The sequence below is a fragment of the Coptis chinensis genome, chromosome 4 (genome assembly GCF_015680905.1).
Source record: "Coptis chinensis isolate HL-2020 chromosome 4, ASM1568090v1, whole genome shotgun sequence".
Lineage (NCBI taxonomy): Eukaryota > Viridiplantae > Streptophyta > Magnoliopsida > Ranunculales > Ranunculaceae > Coptis > Coptis chinensis.
Window position 1 is genome coordinate 59,762,551 of NC_141459.1, and position 22,367 is coordinate 59,784,917.

Consider the following 22,367-nt stretch of genomic DNA (forward strand, 5'->3'; position numbering starts at 1 on the left):
ATCATAGCTTTTTAGGCTAGGTATTTTGCATTCTTTCACCTGAACACGACACAATATATTTGATGAAAAATTATCTGGAACTTTAATACCTTTCAATAATTGACAAAGCTTCCTCTTCTCAGTCAAGGACAAGGTAAAGGGTGCAGGGGGGATATAGTATTTATTACCCTCTTTAGCTATTGGATAAAGTGACTTCCGCATACCCATTAACACCAAATCTTGCATTGACTTCAGGTTATCTTTTGATTTCTTCTCTAAATTAAGCAGTGTCCTAAGCCAACTTTCACCGTTGTTCTTTTCAATGTGCATGACATCTAGATTATGGAGTAAACGAAGGTATTTCCAATATGGGGGCTCAAAAAATACACTAATCTTCTTCCAATTGTGTGGCAAATAATTATCCTCTAGAATTCTCTTTTGTCCAATAACCTTCTCATAATTTACCTTACCAAATGTGATTTGGTCGAATCTATCTAATTGAGTAAGTACATCACTTCCAGTAAAGGGGCTTGGGGTAAGTCCCATTTCTATCTTGTTATCAAAACAACTCTTATTCTTTTGATATCTATGATCAAGTGGCAGGAATTTACGACTTCCCATATAACAAAACTTTTTCCCATTTTGAGCAAGTCTTCTCATGGCAAGAGGGACAGGCAAGTTGTCCTTTAGTGCTCCATCCGGACAAATTAGCAAATGCTGGGAAGTCATTAATAGTCCAGAAGACAATTGCATGCATTTTAAAATTCTGTTTTGAAGAGGCATCGTACGTCTCAACTCCCTTCTCCCACAACTCCTTTAACTCATCAATCAATGGCTGTAAGTTTGTAAGGTGTTGTATTGCAAATGGAGAGGAGACTAGTTTTTGGCATGACCCATGGTGCTCAGGGCCTCTTATCAAGAATGAACAGGCGAGAAACCTCCTTGAACATGTTGTACCTGAAGATGCAAAGGTCACTGAAGTGATAGTTGATGGTGTTTGGGCGAGAACTATAGTTGATCTTTCAGAGTGCAAAGTTAAGAAATGGATAATGGGAACTGATATAAATTCCCACATTGATAAAGACCAGATCACATGGACTTCAACCAGTACAGGAGCATTCACGATCTCTTCAGCATATGCAACTCTCAAAAATGTGTGAAGCAAGGTAAAATGGTATAAGATTGTATGGGGGAAGCTTTCAGTACCTAAGCATTCCTTTACTATTTGGTAACTTTTCTCGGGTGCGCTACCTACACAGAATCAGCTGATGAATAAGAAGGTGATTGGAACTTCGAAATGTTGCCTGTGTGACAGTCATGAAGAAAGCTCTGCCCATCTCTTCTTTGATTGTGCATATTCCCAGCTTGTATGGAGAAATTTCAAGAAAGCTATGGGGCTTCCTGAAATGGTTAAACCCTCTCACAATGAATGGTATTATCTCATGCGCATCTGCCGAACCTCCACAGTGGCAAATGAGATTATACATGCAATGATTTGCGCTGCAGTTCAAGCAATTTGGACAAAGAGAAACTGGAGACTGAAGAAACAAAGATTTAGACCGGCTGACGCTGTTAGCTTGAAGGTTCTAAATAACTGATAAAATGTAAAAAGATAGTTTTACCTACGCATAAGCTACGAAACTATATGCAAGTAAAACTAAAGCTAATTTCAGCTTATCACTATACCAAAACAGGATATTCTTAACGGTGCAGAACCGTTACTAAAAATATTTGTAATGGTTTATTTCCATAACTGTTTGGGCGTTATTAATATGTTAAGTTATTTACTTATGGTTTTTAACCATTACAAATTCTTTTTAGTAACGGTTATTTAGCGTTACTAAAATTAATTACTAACGGTTTTCTAAACTCAATCGCATTAAATATTTTCAAAAATAGTAACAGTTTCCTTCAATTTGTAACGGTTTGTACACGTAGCTTAATGAAGATATTAGTAACGGTTATGAGAAATTAGTAACACTTTTTCATGTAGTATGTGCTGCTAATTGAATCATTTACTAATGTTTTTTGCACCCATTTCTAACGTTTTTCCTACTTTATAAGTGTTACTTAATGAAGAGCTTAGTAACGTTTTTTTGCTGTTACAAAACAATTTCATATTGAAAAAAAATTAATTTTCTCGTGCCACACATTTACCACCTTCACCAATCACCTGCATAAAATGCCCCCATTTTGTTTTTGAAAATTCTACAAAAGTTACCAATAAACAAAAAACCTCACAAATACATCCAATCAAGTACGTACTCCTTTATATTACTACAAATCATCAATCAAGTCCAAAAACAAATCATCATACACATAAAGAACATGCAAATTCGGAAATTTGATGCACAAGGAAATAAACATTTTAGATTTGTCACGGAACTCATCCTCTTTTTCTTCAACGATCCAGGCCTCGACACTCCATAAATCTTGAGTCCTGAGAATAAGATAAATTAAAATACGTAAGACAGGCAAAATGAAAGAAACATCCATACCTGAATTCAGTGAATGCTAATTTCAAGTCTAATTCCAAATATTACCCAAGTACCTCAAAAACTTTCCAGCCAAATGATTTTTTGCAAGACAAAACCTATATGAGTGTATAATGCCATAATCATACTATTTAGTATTGAAACAGTACCAAATATTCGCTAAAGTGAAAAGTCCATTACAATTAAGAACGTAAAAAAAAACATCCCAGCTAGCAAGGTGTTTGACTACTGACTAGTAGTAGTCCTAGTTAATTAATGTAGTAACAACTAAACTTTTCTTATTTAAAGGACCCTAATAGAACAACAACCAATGCACCCTAAATAACATCTTAATACCTTACTAGGCCACAACATACCATTGTGTGTAAGCCTGCATAGTACACAATGTTGGCACCTGAACAACATCCCATACGATAACACTTAAATAAACCACAAACAACTTCCACCCAAGTCTTGCACATTATTTAACTTTGAAGGAAAAAAGAAATAGAGATGATCCACAAAATGCATAAACATTTGTTCATTGAAAGCTAAAAAATGTGTTATTGTTACCCTATCAACAATTCTCCTCACTACATTAATTAGTGGTACCCAAAATTTTCTCTTAACTTTCAAGACCTAAATTAACATCAATAACCATCACTATCTCACCATAATCAACAAAACAAATAGCAAGACTTTTACACGCCTTTAGTAGAAGATTCCCAATGTTAAGTGAAAACTGTCCAAGGCACCGCCATCCTCCCTCCTCCTTTATCTGGGCATGGGACTAGCATTTCAAACCAATAATACTGATTATTAGCAACAAATAAAAAGGCCCTAGTTTGAAAGATCTTTTTTTATCTCAATAATATTGATAGAAGCATGACATCCTTAATAAGCTAGATTATGTTTTCATGACACCTGTTTATCACAATTTTGAATTTTCCTTTTTGAAGGTAGAAATCCGATTTCCTACCAAGCAAAAGTAGCCTAAAAACCCAAAATCAGCATGCATACCTATGTTACATGGACAAGCCATTTTAAAAGACTCGAGAACAAACACAATTCAGTAATGGAGATCACACAAATTCAATAACAAATTTCATAATCTGAAGATAGAAATATAATTAAAAAATAAAAAACGAGCACAACTAGAAGCAGAAAATCTGCCCATTTTCCGAAAAGACCACCAAAGTACTGGAATTAATAGAAAAAAACATAAATATAAAATGAAAAAGACGTATCTTTGCTGTGAACCACAGTTATAATACTGAACAAAGAGAAGAATATACATAACCTTCACCGTAATCGAGTAAACGAAAGAAAGAGAGAGGTTAGTTTACTGAAAAAATCGCCAAATTTAAACTGGAGTGAAGCCCTATGTAATAAAAGGAAAACAAAAGGAAGATTACACAGTATTTACGCGACAATGAGAGCAGCGGAGAAACATAGTGTACTTGCGGTGGCAATAATATAGTGATATTCTGACAGATCGCAGTTCAAGCTTGCATTATTGCATGAACATAATGTTTCTGGATCACATCAAATAAAACGAAATCAACACTACTAATCAACTCCCTTATTAGACTTGTAAAAAGGAATAAATTTTAGTAGTTAAATTAAAAATAATAACCATTGAAAAAGCAATAAGGAAACCCAGTAAAAGCTGAATAAAGGAAAATAAAATCAAGAATTAATCAGCATAGACCATTCAAAACAATGGAGCACACAATAGATGGAAAAGAAATAAGCATAACTCAATCAAAGAAAAATTATCTCGAAGCCGAAAAATTCTTACTTGAAATAAGAGTTATCAAATATTAGGGGGTTGACAGTCCAGGGCCCTTCAAAACCAGAGCACTCCTTGTGGCACCTTCCCTATTGGATACATAGCATATGTAAACAAAATTCAGGAAGTAACAAACTAATTGTTACAGTACAGGAAGCACAATTGCTTCAATCACCACAGTAGAACTAAACAAGCTAGAAAATAAGAAATGGAGATAAAAAGAGTATATTATCAACGAACCAAGGTGTGGCCACCAGAGAGAGCAACAATATCTTGATCACTAAGACCCATTTGTTTAACGAAGACATCCCTCAAATGGTCCGAACCTGAAATGTTAACATATTTCATCAAGGAAACAAACAATTCATCAACTGTAGAAAAACAATATAATAAACAAAACCTAATATGGAAACCAAAAGAAGCCGGGTAACATAAAGTCCCTACAACCATTTAAAACAGGTTGATGCAAACATTTGGTTTGGGTCACTAACATGCTTTGCTGCAAAACTTTTAACAGTTTCGTTAAAAGTAGCAGAAAACAGAAGGATCTGAAAATTGGGAAAACATAAGAGGTGATGATCAGGAACCTTAGTACTATGAATGAATAGTTCAAGATCCAAAATAAGCATCCAAACTAAGCATGTATTGTATTTCAAAGACTCAATAAATGAATTTATACATGCCTGAAGTTTAAATAGGTTAAAAACCATAAAAGATATAATTATATAACAATGACTATTTATCGAACATCCTGATATGTATAAGTTGTATACTATAATCAGAACAAAGAAAACACAACAAATCAACATGATAGAAATATATAGCGAATTTTAATTATGATAAAACAAAAAATGACCTCTCTAAATCCAAATTAAAAATTTTATATGCCTTCAAATTTTTGTATTAGTCCGACTCCGTATGCTTAATACACTAAAGTAAACAAAGGTCAGTGAAATAGTTACTTTCAAATTCTACTTTGCCGCAGAATCGGCCTTATAGCTGAAATGAATAAGTAATTCATTTATTCGTCAATGTAACACTAACAACTATTTTGGTAATCTACAGGTGAGCGGGTAAGCGTGGATAGGTGAGGCCTATCCAACTTAAATTGAAAAGCCAATTTCGATGTTTTTATCACTTCATTGCATTTCTTAATAGCATGTGTGTCCCAGAAGAACTCCTAGAGTCCTAGATGCTAATCAATTTACTGCATAAAATCTAGAAGACAACTCTACCAATACTTTTGAGCACAACAATGTAGGAACAATATGACAGTAACAATAACGAACCTGAATGTTCCTATTGGCTTTTCTAATATCCCTCATAAGTTTCAAGGAATCCTCTTGGAATCCACTCTACAAAAGGTAGCAATGCACATGAGCATCCATATACAAGAAAAGATAAAGTAGTCAATAAGTAATGATCCATTAAAGACACTTTTAAAAATTATAAAGAGAAACACTACATGAGCATAAGTGTCTAACCAAATAAAACATACTTACATCTGCCATCATGTGATCCGCCTCGTCAAAAACCAGTATTTTCAAATCTCTGGGGTCGAGTGTCTTGTAAGAAAACCATTTCCCAGTCGTTCCGGGAGTTTCAATAACTACTTGATCCACAACTTGCCCACGCCTTCCATCCTTAGTAGGCAGAGCAGGGATAGAAGTTATACCGGTATATTTCCCCATCTTTCTCAAAACTTCCAAATTCTGAACCACCAATTCCCTAGTCGGGCAGACACATAGAGCCTGTGGGGATTTCAAATTCGGATCGACACGACTCAACATCCCAAGCACAAAACAAGTAGTTTTACCCGAACCATTATGAGCTTGGGCAATGAGATTCTTGTACGGCGGAGAAAGAATCATAGGCAAACTAACCGACTGAATCTTACTAAAGCGAGTAAATTTCATCTCAACATAAAACCCTCTTAATAACTCTGATGATAATTTCAAATCCTCAAATGTCGCCGCAGTTGAATACAATGTATATTCTGTCGTAACCTGTAAAACAACAACTCAAATCTCAATATATAAATATTAATAAGGACGGGGCGAGTAATCTTACAGTTGTAATATTAGTATCTTCAGCTTCTTCGAGAAAATCATTCTCTTTTTTAACATCTTCTTCGATCTTTAATGACTCGAGTTTAGGTAGAGGTGTAGTAGAAGATGAGGTTGACTCTTCTTCGACTGGGTGTGTTGCATCTGTATTTGTAGTAGACTTACAAGCGGCGGCATCAAACAACTCAAGAACGAAATAGATTTGAGAGAGATTGAAAGAAAGTTTGTTTCCATAGTTAAAGAGTTGTGATAGGTGAAACTTAAATAGAGCGCAAGTTTTTAGCAGTTTCCCTTATTCCTAAATTTATAATTTTTTTGTGTGCTTTTTTTTTAATGTTCATGGTTTGCCAGTGCATAAGTTTCGTAAGAAAATTAAAACAAAACGTTAGAAATTAATTCAATTTTAATGGAAAATCATTGTAACAGTTCCTTATAATTACTCAAGGTAATAAAGTGAGAGGAACATAGTTACGCCTAAAAAGCGTTAGTAAACAAAAAAAGTGTGCGTTACTGATTTCCTGTTTTGGTGTAGTGTATGTTATCAAAGTTCTCTACTCTCAATGTTATTACAATATACTTGGAATAGGAAGTTCGTTCCACTCCTAGTTCTTTAGAATTCACGTTAACTAAAATTATCAATTCTATCAAAGTCAATGAAAGTATGGATTATATAATTAGGCTAACAACGATGGAAATAACGTAATCGAAATGTTCTAAATACTAAGATGGCAATTGAAATACTAAGGTTCGAATCTAGATAAAGAATTAAGGGAATTTGATTCCACCTTAACTCAACTTAATTTACTAACGAAAAATTGTCGTAATCCGAATTGCAATGCTTTTGCATAACAATTGGGTCTTTCTAATCCCTAATTGTTCATTGTAATCTCTACCAATTAACAACTAGCATGTGAAGCAATCAAACCCATTCTCATGGTGAACTAATTACTTTCTAGAATGGAATAGAATATTACGATCTATTCTACACTAATCGAAATCAAGTTTCATCAAGGTTTCCTCAAACCGCTCTAATGGAGGTTTTAGCCTTGAATCATTACACTATCATTTCTAACACAAGAACACATAAAACAGCCCATTATTGAAGAAATTATTAAACTCATAAATCTAACTGAATAATAATAATAATGATTCCAAATGAATTAAAACAAGATTTAAACCTAATCTAGAACTAAGATAATGATTAACTGATTATCAAATTAAGACAACCTAATTATGAATTTAAGACAAGTAAAACTAAATAAGGATTGAATCAATAAACTAAATTGAAATGAAAAACTAATAATTTATTATAAAACTAAATCTGATTCTAAATAATATTCATTCTTTGTTCTAACTAATCTATTAGAATGGAAAACTAATTCTATCAAGTAAAAACTAGATCTCAAACAAGTTATGGATAATGGCTAAGTAAAAAAAACTAGATGCTTAAGAGCTAAGTCTTGTGTCTTCAAATGGAGGAGACAAGATCCACTTTTCGTGCATGAACTGAGGAGCCATGTTTTGGGCCGAAAAATTGAGCCCAAAACCCAATTTCTTCATTCTACAGAGGGGTTTTCAGTTGGATTTTACTTCAAAATATTTTTTGTCTACTTTTGCTCCTCTGATTGGGTAAAGGCTTGGATCATTAGAAAGCTTCTTCCGAGCCGGTCGTTTTGACATAAGGTAGGCCCCATTCTGAGGTCTGAGTCCAAAGATACAGCTTCCAGAAGTTCTGTTGACTTTTGTGCGATATTTCTTCCCGCGTTGACTTTGACTTTTTAGCTTTGCCGGGCTTTAAATGGGCTTTTTCTCCTTTGATCTTGGCCTTTAATCAAAGAACTTCTTAACAAACAACCTTAGCTCCATTATCTCGCAAAAAGGGCACATTTTTGCACATATTTGACTCTAATGCCTAAAATATATAAGAACATGATAACAGTACTAACTCTTACTTATTAATCACATAATTGGTCAAAAAGCAATATTGTTAAAGGGTTAAAACTACAGTTTTGGGCTCTTATCAATAACATGAAAATTTATTTGGGGAAATCGATGGAATCAGTAAAGGAGGATGAGGCAACAAAAAGGATACTGAGCAAGATGGGTATTGGGGTAAATTATATGAGAGCAAAGGAGACATGGGTTCCATGGGACAAGTCAGAGGAAGCGATACCAACTCTGAACACAGATAGTTCGGTGCAAGCAGGAAGAGCTAGTTATGGAGGTATGCTGAGGGATTGTAATGGTGATGTGCTGCTGGCTTTTGGTGGTTGTTCGACAAGAATGTCCGTTCTATTTCAGAAGCTTCTTGGAGTGCTGAAAAGATTGGAAGGTATTGCAGACTTGAATATCCAGTGGCTACAAGTGCAATCGGATTCTATGAGAGTCATCCAGATTATGAGTGTCAAAGAAGAGCCACCTTGGTATTGAAGGAACTTGATTGTGCATATTTAGAAAGTGATCTCTAAGTTTGAAGAAGTAAAGTTCAAGCATGTTTTTATGGAGGGTAACCAAGCTGCCGACTACCTAGCAAAAGTAAGTAGGGATTGTTGTAATGAAACCATGTACTATATCCCACCTATGGATCAAAAAATTGATGAACTGATCAAGGGGGATAAAGAAGGGAAAATGTATTTGAGAGGTTGCCATTAATTAAAAGGTTGGGGTACCCTTAACCCCTAGTTATTTCTAAAAAAAAAATGGTTGCAAGTACACGTCAATGTTATTACCAGGACTGCTAGGGCCAGGAATTAGCAATGACATGATGAGAAAAGGTTGCTTCATACGCATCCAAGGCGGCAAATTATACGGAACTAGAATAACGGGCCAAGTGCTATGAATAAAACTAAGACTACCAAAAGGATTGAAGCCACCACTAGCCATTCCGAGTCTGACATTGCGAGATTCTAAACCAAATGAGGGATATCTTTGGTCTAAGCTTTTCCATTCCTCAGAGTCAGCTGGATGCCTTAAAGCACCATCTTTCATACGATCATCAGCATGCCATCTCATATCTTTAGAAGTTTTTGAGCACATAGATAATCTTTGGAGTCTTGGCTTTATAGGAAAGTATCGCAAAACCTTAGAAGCCTTTTTCTTTGGTTTTGCAGATGAACTAACTCTATTTTATGTACACTCCGAAGTCGTGATCCATCTTGACTCACCACATACATCACAGTTATCCTTGTCCATGATTGGTTTATTATCCTTCCAATGGAACATACTATCATTTGGGCATGCGTCTATCTTAATGTACTCTATCCCAAGATCCCGAAGTTGTTTTTTTGATTCATAATGATTCTTGGGCATATTGATGTCATTTGGAAGTGAATCATTTAATACCTCAAGCAACATGTTGAACGAATGATTACGCCAGCTATTAAGACACTTTACATGAAGCAATCGTACTAGAAAAGACAATTTTGAACTCTTAGTACAACCAGGGTACAAGGGTGTATCTGCTTCCTTCAACAACTTGTAAAACTTATGTGCTTCTTCATTTGGCTCATCCGTTCGAGTGTCACTGGAACTAGACTCATTTGTATTCGAACTAGGTGGTATGTCATTGTCTATACCAACCATGTTCTGAAATCATGCATCTTGCAACATTGTATGCATATCATCACCTTGATTAGACTCGGTATTCACATCCACACTCTCCCCATGCTTTGTCTAACGGACATAACTCCGTAGTATACCACGATTCTTTATATGATGTTCCACTATATGTTTAGGCAATAGCATTAGTTTAAGGCATCCTACACATGGGCAGTAAATCTTACCACCAAGTTCCTTAATTAGATTATTCCAAGCAAACTCAATAAATTTCTCACAACCAAGTATATACTTACGACTGCATCTTCTTAGAGTCGGATCCATCCAACTTTGATCCATTTAAAAACTGAACTACAACTACATACAAAAAATAATAAGATAATCTTGTTCAGCAAGAATATCATATCCTACATCAAGTTCAAAAATTAAAATATTAACTAACATATCCAAACATAACATAGGAGAACCAATAAAAAAAAAAAACTATGTGACAAGGGCATATTAACTGTCCAAATGTGGGATTTACCACCAAATATTGGTCTCACATGGAAGAAAGCAATAGCCATGAAAACATAACTAGAACTCAATACGAGGAAAGCTAAAGCTTTAAACTTGAAAAGTCAAACTTTTTATCCAAAAAATAACATAAATTGGATTAAAACGTCATATATATATACAATATTCTAACACTAGAAAAGTCAAATCAATTTATCAAATATCCTTATGATATTTAGATTTAAATCAAATAATGAACGGCTTCAAATCACAACAAAATATAGGATTTCTTCAACAAATCTCTAACATAAAACGTCAGGGAAGAAGATGATGGATTACCTGAAGGTAAAGTAAGCAGTGGAGAATGTGGCAACCGGTGAAGAAGAAGGCAACAACAAGGGCAAAAGTGAAAAAATATTTGGGGTGAAGAAGAAGGCACTTGGTCCAAAAGCAGCGAAAAAAATATTTGGGGTGAAGAAGAAGGCAACAACTGGTGCGGCAGCCGGTGAAAAATATTTGGGTTTTCAGTTTCTTATTTTTCTTTTTGTTATTTGAGATTCAATTTTCACCAAAATAAACGAGCGAAACAGACTGCGAGAACGCTAACATCTATTTTCTATTTTCTGCCTCTTTTTTTTTTAATGAAAATAATTATTTAATGTTTTAAATAGCCTTTTTGCAGCCATCGACGCCAAACACTTAATTAAAGCCACGCGCAAAACTTGTTCACTACGAAAGGTATGACTTAAAGCCACGACGACATTGAAACGGTTTTAAAATATGCACCTTTTGCTACAAAAGGATAACCACGAGGCAAAAAGGTACTTCTTGCCACATATTTGGTTTGTCGTGGCAACAAGTAACATATAGCCACCAAACCCCTGGCCGCGGCAATATGTCCTAGGCTAAAAGTCACCTTTTTGGTAGTGTTAACTGTGTGGTGATGCAATCTTATTGGTGCAGCTTATAGTTGGTTACTAGAAGTTAGAGATGGCTGCTCAATTTTCTAAGATAGAGAAAGGTGAGGTCGAAGCATTGAAAGACGAGCTGGCTAGTGTTCGGGAGGTGCAGGAGTTTGAGAAGAAAGAGTTGGACGCTCTGAAAGCGTAGGTCGTGTCGTTGACTTTGGAAAGGACGATGGCGGATAATGAGTTGAGTGAGCTGAAGGGGAAGATGGTCATGGGGAACTACTTCGCCCGAAAATGTAAGGGGGTCACTCTACAGGCCAAGGAGGCGTACGACGATATGTGTTGCAAATTGGAAGAGGTGGAGCAGAAGTATGAGCAACTAAAAGAAGAGCATGAACGTGGGGCTACGAGTAGACGAGAGAACGACTCACCCCGAAGATGCAAGTAATGTTCTTGGTGGGGTGCCTACTATTATCGCTTATGCCTCTATTGCTGTACCTCTTGCTAGCGGTGAACTGGAAATGAACAGTACTGTCCTTCCTACTGTGACCTCCATAGAACCAGTATCCTCTCTCATGTTGGACCCTGTGCAAGTTGATACCTTTGATCATGTACTTTAAGAAAGTTGTATGAGTAACCGTCCTTTGATTGGGCTTGAGCCTAAGACATTAGAGCTGGTTTCCCGGGGTGACCTAGGCAGTTTGCCTTATTTATTATTGTTGTGTGGTATTAGCCAGATACATTAAGAGCTGACAACCTGGGGTGACCTAGGCAGTTCGCCTTTATTATCCGCTTTAATTTTTGTATTTTAATGAACTGGTTTCTCGGATTGTTCTGGGCAGTTCGGGATGATGATGTTATAGAACTAGTTTCCTAAGTATGTTCAAGTAGTTCGTATTTATGAAATGCATGTTTGCTTCGAAGTATTAGCTTACTTTTATCTAAATGCTTGTTGCATGTTGTTTTGACATCTCAATAAGAGTTTTGACCTAGAGATGTATGTTAGTCGTCTAGGAAGACTTAGGATGCATTAAAGTATTTGGGCTTGATTGAGCATACTGCTATGAAGAGCGTTTCGATTCTAGAGAGCATTTAGGGCTCGAGTAAGTGTGTTTACTCCTAGAAAACATTATGCACTCAGTTAACCCTAGAAGTATAAGTCTCCAACTAGTGAGGTTTGTGTGAGCTATGAAGCCCATAGCTCAAATGAGTGCTTGATCGTAGATAACATTTTAGCTCTGGAGAACGTGTTAGTTCATTTGAATGTTTTACTCCTAAAGAGTGTGCTGCACTGAGTTGACCCTAGAGGTGTAGGTCTCCAACTAGTGAAAAGTGTTAAGGCTAAGGAGCCTCTGAGCTATGTGGCCCTGAGCTCGAGTGATCATTTTAATATGAAGAACGTTTAAGCTTCAGAAAGCGTTTAAGTTCAAATAATCGTTTGGCTCTTAGATAGCGTTCTGCACTGAGTTGAACCTAGAAGTGTAGGTATCCAACTAGTGAGAAGCGTTAAGGCTAAAGATCCTGTGAGCTATGTAGCCCTAAGCTCGAGTGAACGTTTAATTGTGTAGAGAACGTTTGAGCTCCGGAGAATGTTTTAGTTCGAGTTAGCATTTTGACTCTTGGAGAATGAGTTATGCATCTTTTTAGTAACATAGAGAGACTACAATGCATTGATGCAATATAAAAACTATGTGTATTGTGTGAAGAGTAAGAACTCATGAAATAGAATTTTTTATTGATAAAATTTCTTTAACAAGAAAGTATTCCAAGGACGTGGTAATGCCTACCCATCTTGGGTTTTGATCCAATATGCTCTATTGAAACCGACTCGTCCCACTATGTAAGGGTGAAAAAGCACGTAACATGTATTTATTTGTGTGTCATTGTTTGTGTTACGTATCTTTTGCAAATCTTACTTAGCCTATTAAATATTGATTAGTATAGTGGCTAGCAAGGTATCAATCCTACTCTAAATAATTAATTGATGATAATAAAAATTCCTAATCTAAGTTACTCTAATGGATGCAAGTAAAAGATGTGGCTAAGTAATGATGAATATATAGTTGATTTGATTTGAGATGTAAACTATGCATAAACTAAACTAAATTAAATATATGAATATGAATCAAGAGAGAGAATATCTTGGGAGAGATGAATCCACCAAAATCATAGAATTAGTCTAATAGATATACCTATCATGCTTAATATAAATCACCAATAGAAACTCACCATACCTACAAACCTTATGCTCATAACCATGATGATAATATGTGGCTTTCAACGTGCTTTCTATCTTTCCATCAAATACTTCTTCAATCTCCAATGATATCTTCTATCTAACCAAATTGTGCTTTAAGTGGCATTCAATATACAACTCTAGGTGCCATGGAAAATCCACATGTGGCATTAACCATACAACTAATTGAGGTGCCATAAAGAATCCAATAATCACACTAGAACACTAAAAACTAGAAGAAAAGAATCTAGGGTTTGTGGTATTTGGCTCCATACAATCTTGAATTACCCTAAGACCTCCTAACCTCCACAGGAGTGTTAGATCAATGAACGAATAAGAAGAAACTCAATAGGGGATTTATACTAGAACATGATATAAGAAAAACTAAACTAAAACATAAGATAAAGGCTTCATCTCCCCTCCCAAGAGAAGGGAGATTAGCTCCTCATACTATACTATGAACACAATATGAAAAGGAATAATCTTTATTACTATTAATGGTGAAAAGGTCTGAACTTTCTTCTCTCTTAATTCTAGATCCAAGATGCAAACACTAAATTTCCTAGATGATGTAAACTGAGGTTTTTGTACCTTATATATTGGCTTACATGCTTGTCTGGATAGAGATCCGAATCTTATGTTTATTTGGTGTCAAACTCTCTGTAATCTTTCTAAAAGAAATCCTGGAAACGTTAGATTCGTTCACGTAAAAGTGAGACATGACCCACTTTGCCTTGCAGGCTATTTCGCAAGCTGTAGCTTCTGACAGCATTCAGTTTCCTAATTCTTGTGAAACTCTAACTTCTTTTCCATGTTGATCTCATCTTCTTATAAAGTCGAAATTAAGGCTTTGAGATCAGATTGAAGACTCTTTTAACTCAATTATTATCCTTTTTTAGAGTCGCATTAGGCTTGGCACTTATGGAGACAAATGTGACATTTTTGTCTTAGGCCTTTAGCTGTAATTCCTAGTGACTCCTTTTTTACTTGTTTGACTTCTTTTCCCTCCATATTTCACATTTAGGTTCTTTGACCTACAAAAATATCAAATTTCATCATATTAGAATATTTAAATATAAAATGGAGACTAACATACACATAATTGGGGTTATAAATCATTACTTTTGAGCACTTATCACAACCCCCAACTAGCATTTTGCTAGTCTCTTAGCAAATATGTGTTATACTAGAGAAGTGTTCAAAGCTAACAATACTAATTAAATAATAAACTAACTCACTTTCCTGCATCATCATTTGCATTTACCATATGCAACAAGGCCTTAAACCTTTAAGTTACCCTTAAAGGACGAGTTATAGCCTCGTGAGGGTTTTCAGTTGATATACCCAAAAAATCAATTTTACATATGAACTATGGTGAAATAGATTTCAAATGATAAAGCAACTTTTTCAGTTAAAATGTCTAAATCAAAAGGTTATTACTTATCACACCCATGATCATAAAACATTTGGCTAATGTTCTATTCATAAAGATAGAAAAGACTGACTAATCATCTTAACTAGAGCTTATTCATTTTTAACCATTTTGATTCCTTTATCTTTTCCAAGCAACATAATTTCTACCTCACCTTTGGATTAGTATTTTGACTTCAAATTTCACTATTTCATACACTCACAAGAAAATCTCTCTCAGATAAGTTTTATATTTTACCTCCATATGCAGGAAAATGAGTAAAAAATATAACATCCCACATATTTAGTCAGAAAGATGGAAATTTTCAAATATACAAATAAAGTCTCATGGAAAGAATGTCAATCACATTTGAAGTGTCGGGTCCTTCACTTTAGCATCCTCTCACCTATTCTACACTTCATATCATACTTTGGTGATAAGTCTGGGTATTAAAACGGGGCTTAGGATAGGTTAGCAAGAAAAAGGTAAAAATGATTCAAAAATTTCTTAGAATATACTAAAGACATTTTGCTTTTGACCTTCTTGAAAATTTTCTTCACTTGTAGATTGTAACACTTGAACTCTATCACTACTTCTGCTCAATTATTTATATTTCTTTTCTTTCTTTTTCTCTTTTCTTTATTTTTTTTTCTTTCTTTGAGCAAAAGGAATGATTTTCTTCATTTGATTTGGTAAAATTTCCTTCAGAATCTTCTTCGTTCTAGCTTTCTCTTTAGTTCTTTAGAAATCCTCAGAAATATGGGTAAGGCTAATAATATAGGATATACTCCTTATCTGGAGTTGGGTTTAAGATGATTAGTTTAAGAATAAAAAGTTTAATATATAAGGCTCAAAAGTGGTTAACATGATAATCCTACTAGGTGGGATAAAGGCTAATTGGTTCACTACTTAACTTATCAGTATGATATTCCGCTTTGAATAGACTACAAGACCTAATGGCTATCTCCTTAGTTGATGCCACCTCGTGATTGACCAAATCAAGAATAGATGAGACTACACAATGAATTTAAGCACAGAAAAATGGTTAAGTCAACTTGGACTCAGATTTACATAAAGATTCTCCAAGAAATTAAAATTGAAAGGCTCAAGTCTCACAGGTCAAGTCTCTGTACGAATCCTCTAGTTTGGTAGAAGTTTAAGTTGCTTTTTCATTTGAAATTCCTCTAGTGGTGTATTATATGTACTTACTTTAGACTAAGACTTTTATCAGTGAGATCTATTTCTATTAATAGAAACTTAGTCTAAAAGTCTTACTAATCCTGATTATGACTTATAATTTCCAATTTCATCAGCCAGTTTAAACGATAAAAATATACTTTTCACCTAGAATCACCATAATTCACATATAAACTATCCAAATATTGTAATTTAAATATTGCAAAATTTTGATTCTCACCCCCTAACTAAATTAGGCATTGTCCTCAATGACTAAAAAAAATAATTGAAAGCTTACCATAATTTAAGTGATTAGAGAAGGAGGGATATTACCTTAAATGCGTGCAAAATTACATTAGCTAAAATCTGTAGAATTTATATCCTTAACAAAACAAATAAGAGTGATGATTCATAAGGATCAATAATTACTACAACGACTAAATATTTGTCATGTGCTCATACCATAGAGTTACACGTCTCCAAAAAGGCGGAGAAAAAGTGTTAGAGTGGAATACATGAGTCATATGTACAAATGACACGATTGAAAAATAAAAATACAAATTAAACAATGAATAATATTAATAATAATAATAATAATAAATCAATAGTTTCCTTGCTGCACGGAATACAAGATTTGTCTTGGTCGTAAAATAAATAAAGCCATATTAGACAATCAAGTACATGAGTGATCAAAAATATTTATTAAGAAAATGCGAAACTACGAGAGTCCAAATTTCTCTACTAGAAAATAAGTTATGATAATAGGTTCAGATTCATTATCCCAATTCAACTCTATTTTCCCAGGCCACTCGCCTTCTCATAATCAATTCGACAATCATTAAAACATCAAACAATATATTTTTAGGACATTTGTCACCCTTAGAATAAAAGAGACAGTCCCAACCCCAATTTTAGCATTCTTGTTTAAAAAATCCATTCATGGCATTGTTATCAAACAACTCTCCCTATCAGAGTTCTGCATGAATTTTTCGTTTAGCTGCCATGTGCAACTGTTTGTACAACAGAACCGCAAGGGTGAAATTTAGGACTGAATACTTAAGTGTCTGATCAATTAAGAGCTAGTGGTGGTCAGAAAGTTATTAAGTTCATAATTTAGGACTGTTTCTCTCCTGTTTTGCTCAGCCTAAAATACCAATTCTTCATTACATGATCGTCTTTTTTTTTTTTTTTTTTTTTTTTTTTTTTTTTTTTTTTATTTTTATTGTCTCCCTCCATACAACTTTAAACATATAGAAACCCGAATTCAAATCGAGAATTTCAACAACTTGATTCTCTTTCTAATTTTTTAGTATTTTTTTCCTTATCGAATTCGAAAGCGAATTCTCCACATCATTAATAGAATATAAAAGAAAAAGAAAAGTAGAAAATTGGAGTATTACTTAGAAGAAACTGGAGAAAGTTAAAGGAGCTAATTGGTGACTCGGGCTCATACTCCCTTCTCGGGAGGTTCGATTCACTCAACTGTTTCCGACACGAGATAGATAACAACAATAGATAGAAGAGTGCTTTCAAGCACGAACAACGAATGCTGAAAGCCAGAGTCAGGCAGTTCTTTCTAAAAAGTTGATTACTAGGGGCAGTATCATCGGGAGAGGGGGACATCAAATAGGTTGAAATTTTTGAGTGGTGATGACGATGAGGGAGTGGTAAGGGTGCGGCTGTAGGTAGGAGACGGAGGTGATAAGTTATGGTGGTGGTGTTTTACGCTGGAGGTAGAAGATGAGCACAAGATATAATGATATATTGGCCCTTCTTTGGTTCGGTTGGGCTTTTCTTTTGTTTTTAGGCCCAAATTGAATTATATGGGTATTTTGACTAGTGTCCGAAGCATAAAAGGATTCTACTTCACTTGAGCAATTCACGTAGTACTAGTCTAAGTAGCACACAATAACATGTATGCACAACATAGCAGTTTTCAATTCATATCAATTTAATACTCATGCATAAAAATATCACTCAATATATAATTATTGATATTCTAAGAGATTAAAAACAACTAATCCCATGACAGTATGTAGGAAATAAAATTAATTTCTACGTACCCTCTTCGCAATATTTTACCATAACGACTAAAAATAGATTAATTCTCCATACTCTTAATACTTCAAGCTCTTTGCCGAACCTTTTGTGGTGATGGGATAGAGAATACAGAGATGTAGAAAGTGTTGATGTAGTGAACGCAAGAGACGCTACAAAATATAGCTTTATAGGAAAACTTTCAGAAGTACTCCACGTCTCAACTAGTCATAATCGTGAAGCTACAGCTTCTTGACGCTAGACAGATTTCAACTCCTATCTTAACTCGAATTCCAAAATCTATCGCACTCTCCCTCTTTTGCTTTGCATGAACTGGGTTAGTTTTCCTGGTTATATTGGAACTTCCCTAGTCCTCGATCATTGTTTGGATTGGATTTGGAGAAAGTTACTCACAGTTGGAATGGAAATATAAAAAGCTCAAGAATTCGGTGAGTTTTATACTTTATATCTTCAGCACAGGTTTAGGTACCCATTTATTTTCTCTGTTCGATTTCCTTGTCATGAGCTACAGATTAAATTATCTATTTAACTACTTGGGTTGCCTCCCATAAGCGCTACGTTTAATGTCGCCAGCTAACACAGAAGGGGGAAACTTAAGGTTACCCCCCTAACTAGCTTAGGTAGTTAATTTTATAAATTTGAGGGTCTTTTATAGTTAGATTCCCTAGACTTAAAACTTGTTTGTAATCCAATTTTTGCTCTTTTTATCTTCCTTCTTTTCCATGCGTGACCTATACATTTTAGTAGAGGGCGAGCCATTTTAATTAAATATTTGATAAATCTACGATTAAAAGTAGCTTGACATAAAGATGCTCGAATGTCTTCTATTTTTTCATGAGGTTGACCAGTGTCTAGCAATGTATTAATATGGTGTATAACACTATCCTTGTTATAATTCATGCCTAATTGTGATACACATGATAAAAATGGATCTTTGTAGTGAATGTTCCTAAAATTTTTATTAGCTATTGTGTGTATTGCACATAGATCATCCATCTTTTCCTTATCATCATCAGGGTTTCTAAATAGTGCAAATATGTTTACATCTACTCTCATATTCCCAAAAGTGATAGACATGTTTCCATTCCTACAATTAATTAAAGCTTCTGCTGTAGCTAAGAATGGTCTACCCAAGATGATAGGAATTTGGTTTCCATTTGTAGGTAAAGTGTCAGAAATATAAAATCAACGGGGTAATAAAAATCAGAGACCTTGATAATCACATCCTCTATTATCCCTCATGGAATCTTAATAGATCTATCAGCTAACTGTAGTCTAACAGTTGTTGGTTTCAAGTCCTTTAACCCTAGCTGTTTATAAACTGAGTATGGTAATAAATTCACACTAGCACCTAAATCCAATAATGCTTGATTAGTGTAGTCCTCTCCTATTCTACACGTAAGTGTAGGACTACTGGGGTCCTTATGTTTTACTACGGCTTTGTTCTGTAGAAAGGATGAACAACTTTGTGCAATAAAAGTGTCCTTAGGAATATTTGTTTTCGTCTTTACTAGGTCTTTTATAAATTTAGCATATGAAGGTATTTGTTTAATTACACTTAGAAAAGGAATATTGATATGTAGATTTTTAAAAATATTCATGATCTCATTATATTGTGCTTCCTTTTTGTTATCTTTTAACCTAGAGGGGAATGGTGCGGGTGGAATTTTTTCGGTTACCTGCTCTTTGATTTTCTCAGTTTCAATTGGCTTTTCTTTATCTTTTGTTATAACAACTTCATCAGAATCAGGTATGTCAACTTTGTTATCTACTTTCTTTCTTGACCTAAGGGTAGATATCGAGTTAACTCCTTCTGTAAGTGCGGATGAATGGGTGGTTTCAACTTGATAAACATTTCTACCTTTTAGATTTTGTTCAGGTTGGCTTCGTAAGGTTCCTTTGGGTCTCTCAGCTAGACTAGCTAGTATCTGATTGAATTGTTGGCTTATCTGTTGAGTCATAACATTGAATTTTTGATCAATTCTTTTGAATTCATTCTCAGTTTTGGTGGCTAAAGCTTTCATGGTTTCATCTATGGTGTTGGGTTGGGTTTGGTGATTAGCCATAGGATCAATAGCTAATTCTCTGTCCATGTTTGTTTGTTGTTGTTGTTGATTTTGATATTGAGGAGAAGGTACTACTGCGCCTCTATTATTCATGTATTATTGTCTATTGTTCCCTTGATTTCCTTGAAAACCATATTGATTTTTCTGTGGAGACATGTTTTGTCTCCATGAATTGTTTGAGTTATTTCTAAGATCGGGGTTATTATTGTTGTTGTTGTTGTTACTAAAATTATTTTGATAACCCTGTCTTTTGAATGTATTAAAAGCACAAACATCATCAATACCTTGAGCAACAAACATAGAGCAAACTGAGGTGTCATGATCTGTGGTAAGGAAATTTTCACAAAATTGATTGACACTCATTGCTTGCTGAAGTTGATTATTCCTTGGAGGGTTTAAAGTGAATGAATCAAATTTCTTGTTTAAGATTTCGATTCTTGTGGTTAAACTAACTAGTGCAGCTTTTAATTCTTGATCACTATCATTTCTAACCTCATACATACCTGGTTTATTAAAACTCATCCCCCCATCTACCCGTGCCATGTCCTCATGGTCACTACCATTGGCCCAATCCTTAGAACTCTCAGAAAAGTTTTGTAAAAAAGTGTAGGCTTCATCAGGAGTAAGACTTGTAAATCTTCCTCCATTCATTGATTCAATTAACTGACGGTTCATAGGTGAAAGACCTTTTATAAACTAATGTACTATATTAAGTATGTCAAAACCATGATGTGGACAACGGACAAGTAAATCATTAAATCTATCCCATGTTGTATGAAACTCTTTATTAGGTTTTCCTTTGAAGGTTGAAATAGCCAATTGCATGGCTTCAGTTTTACGTAAAGGGTAGTATTGTTTCATAAACTTTTGTGATAGTTGCTCCCAAGTAGTTATATAATTAGAGAGTAGGGATCTATACCAACGTAGTGCGATATCCTCAAAAGTCAAAGGGAACAACCTTAATCTAGTTTCTTCAGGGCAAAGATGAGGTGCTTTAAAAGTACTTAATATGCTCAAGAACTTACTTAGATGATTATACGGTTCTTCATTTGTTTTGCCATAATATCTTGGCAATATATTAAGAATGGTGGGCTTAATCTCAATGTTATTGTTATTGTCGGGCATCACTATACAGTTCGGTGGTTGAACCGCGATAGGTTGAAACAAGGTGCTAAGAGTTCTTTGATCAGCCATGGCGGCTAATAGTACTCTCTCTGGTGTATCCTCTAAGTCTACTAGTGGTGTGTGTGTTTTGATTCATAATCGATCCCGAAGTTCGATGGTGTGGTCTCCTCCAAAACCGAGTGGAAGATTGTTACAAGAATTAGCTCTTCGATTAAACGCTTTTACGAGGTGAATCACGAAACCAAGTTTTCATGCACTAGATAATAAAGCTATATAAAATAATCTAATATGCACTTAATTAACTAAATTATATTATCAAACTATATGATGCTAACTATTAATGCTAATTATGAAACCGCTAACAGGGGATTCACGGTAGAAGAGAAGCACTTACTGTTACAGCAAGCAAACCAAGTCCAAAAATTTTGAAGTTTTTATAGCAGCTACCTGATACATCCAGGGAGGAGCGTATTAAATTTTAGAGTAATCTGAGCTTGCTAAGTCCCTCTTCTATATTGTTTAATCCTACAAAGTCCAGTGAAGAAGTTTTCTGCACACACTGTAAACAATCGATTGAATAAATAAGTAAAAGAGTACTAAAAATCACAAACTTTTACTGGAGTCTCCTGACGTGTCAAGAATAATGCTGTAAAAATTTTGTATTATTTGGAGTTTTACAGATCCTTCTTCTCGACTGTTCTTCCAGAGACCTTGGTCCTGGAAAGCTGCAGAAACACACTTAAAACAAGCAACTAGTTAAGTGGTCAAAACAAGTCAAAAAATACTCAAATATTTACGGGAAGCTCCGGACAAATCGAGGTTCCTCCTGTAAAAAATTTAGAATTTTTGATAATGTGCAAATAATTCTGCTCCACTATTGTTATAGATGCTTGCGTCCTAAAAACTGAAAATGGAGTGCTGCAAAGACGATGTTAGTTACCTAGGTAAGACAAGTACTAAAAATTTAAAAAAAAAAATCATTAAATTACCGATACTGTACAAATCAACTCTGTAAAATTTCAGAAT

General features: G+C 34.7%; 1 protein-coding gene across 1 annotated transcript; it reads left to right on the top strand.

The window, feature by feature from the left end:
- The first annotated feature begins 637 nt into the window (after window positions 1–637).
- LOC147504236 (uncharacterized) lies at window positions 638–1,577 on the top strand. The gene is made up of 3 exons (XM_086605106.1): window positions 638–653; window positions 757–1,133; window positions 1,239–1,577. Exons 1-3 carry the CDS (start codon window positions 638–640, stop codon window positions 1,575–1,577), a joined length of 732 nt encoding a protein of 243 aa, XP_086461232.1.
- Window positions 1,578–22,367: the final 20,790 nt, after the last annotated feature.

Bases quoted from the DNA above. Each gene is read 5' to 3' on its own strand.
- LOC147504236 (XM_086605106.1), top strand. The intron at 1,134-1,238 runs GTGTGAAGCAAG...CTACCTACACAG, and splicing joins CATATGCAACTCTCAAAAAT to AATCAGCTGATGAATAAGAA.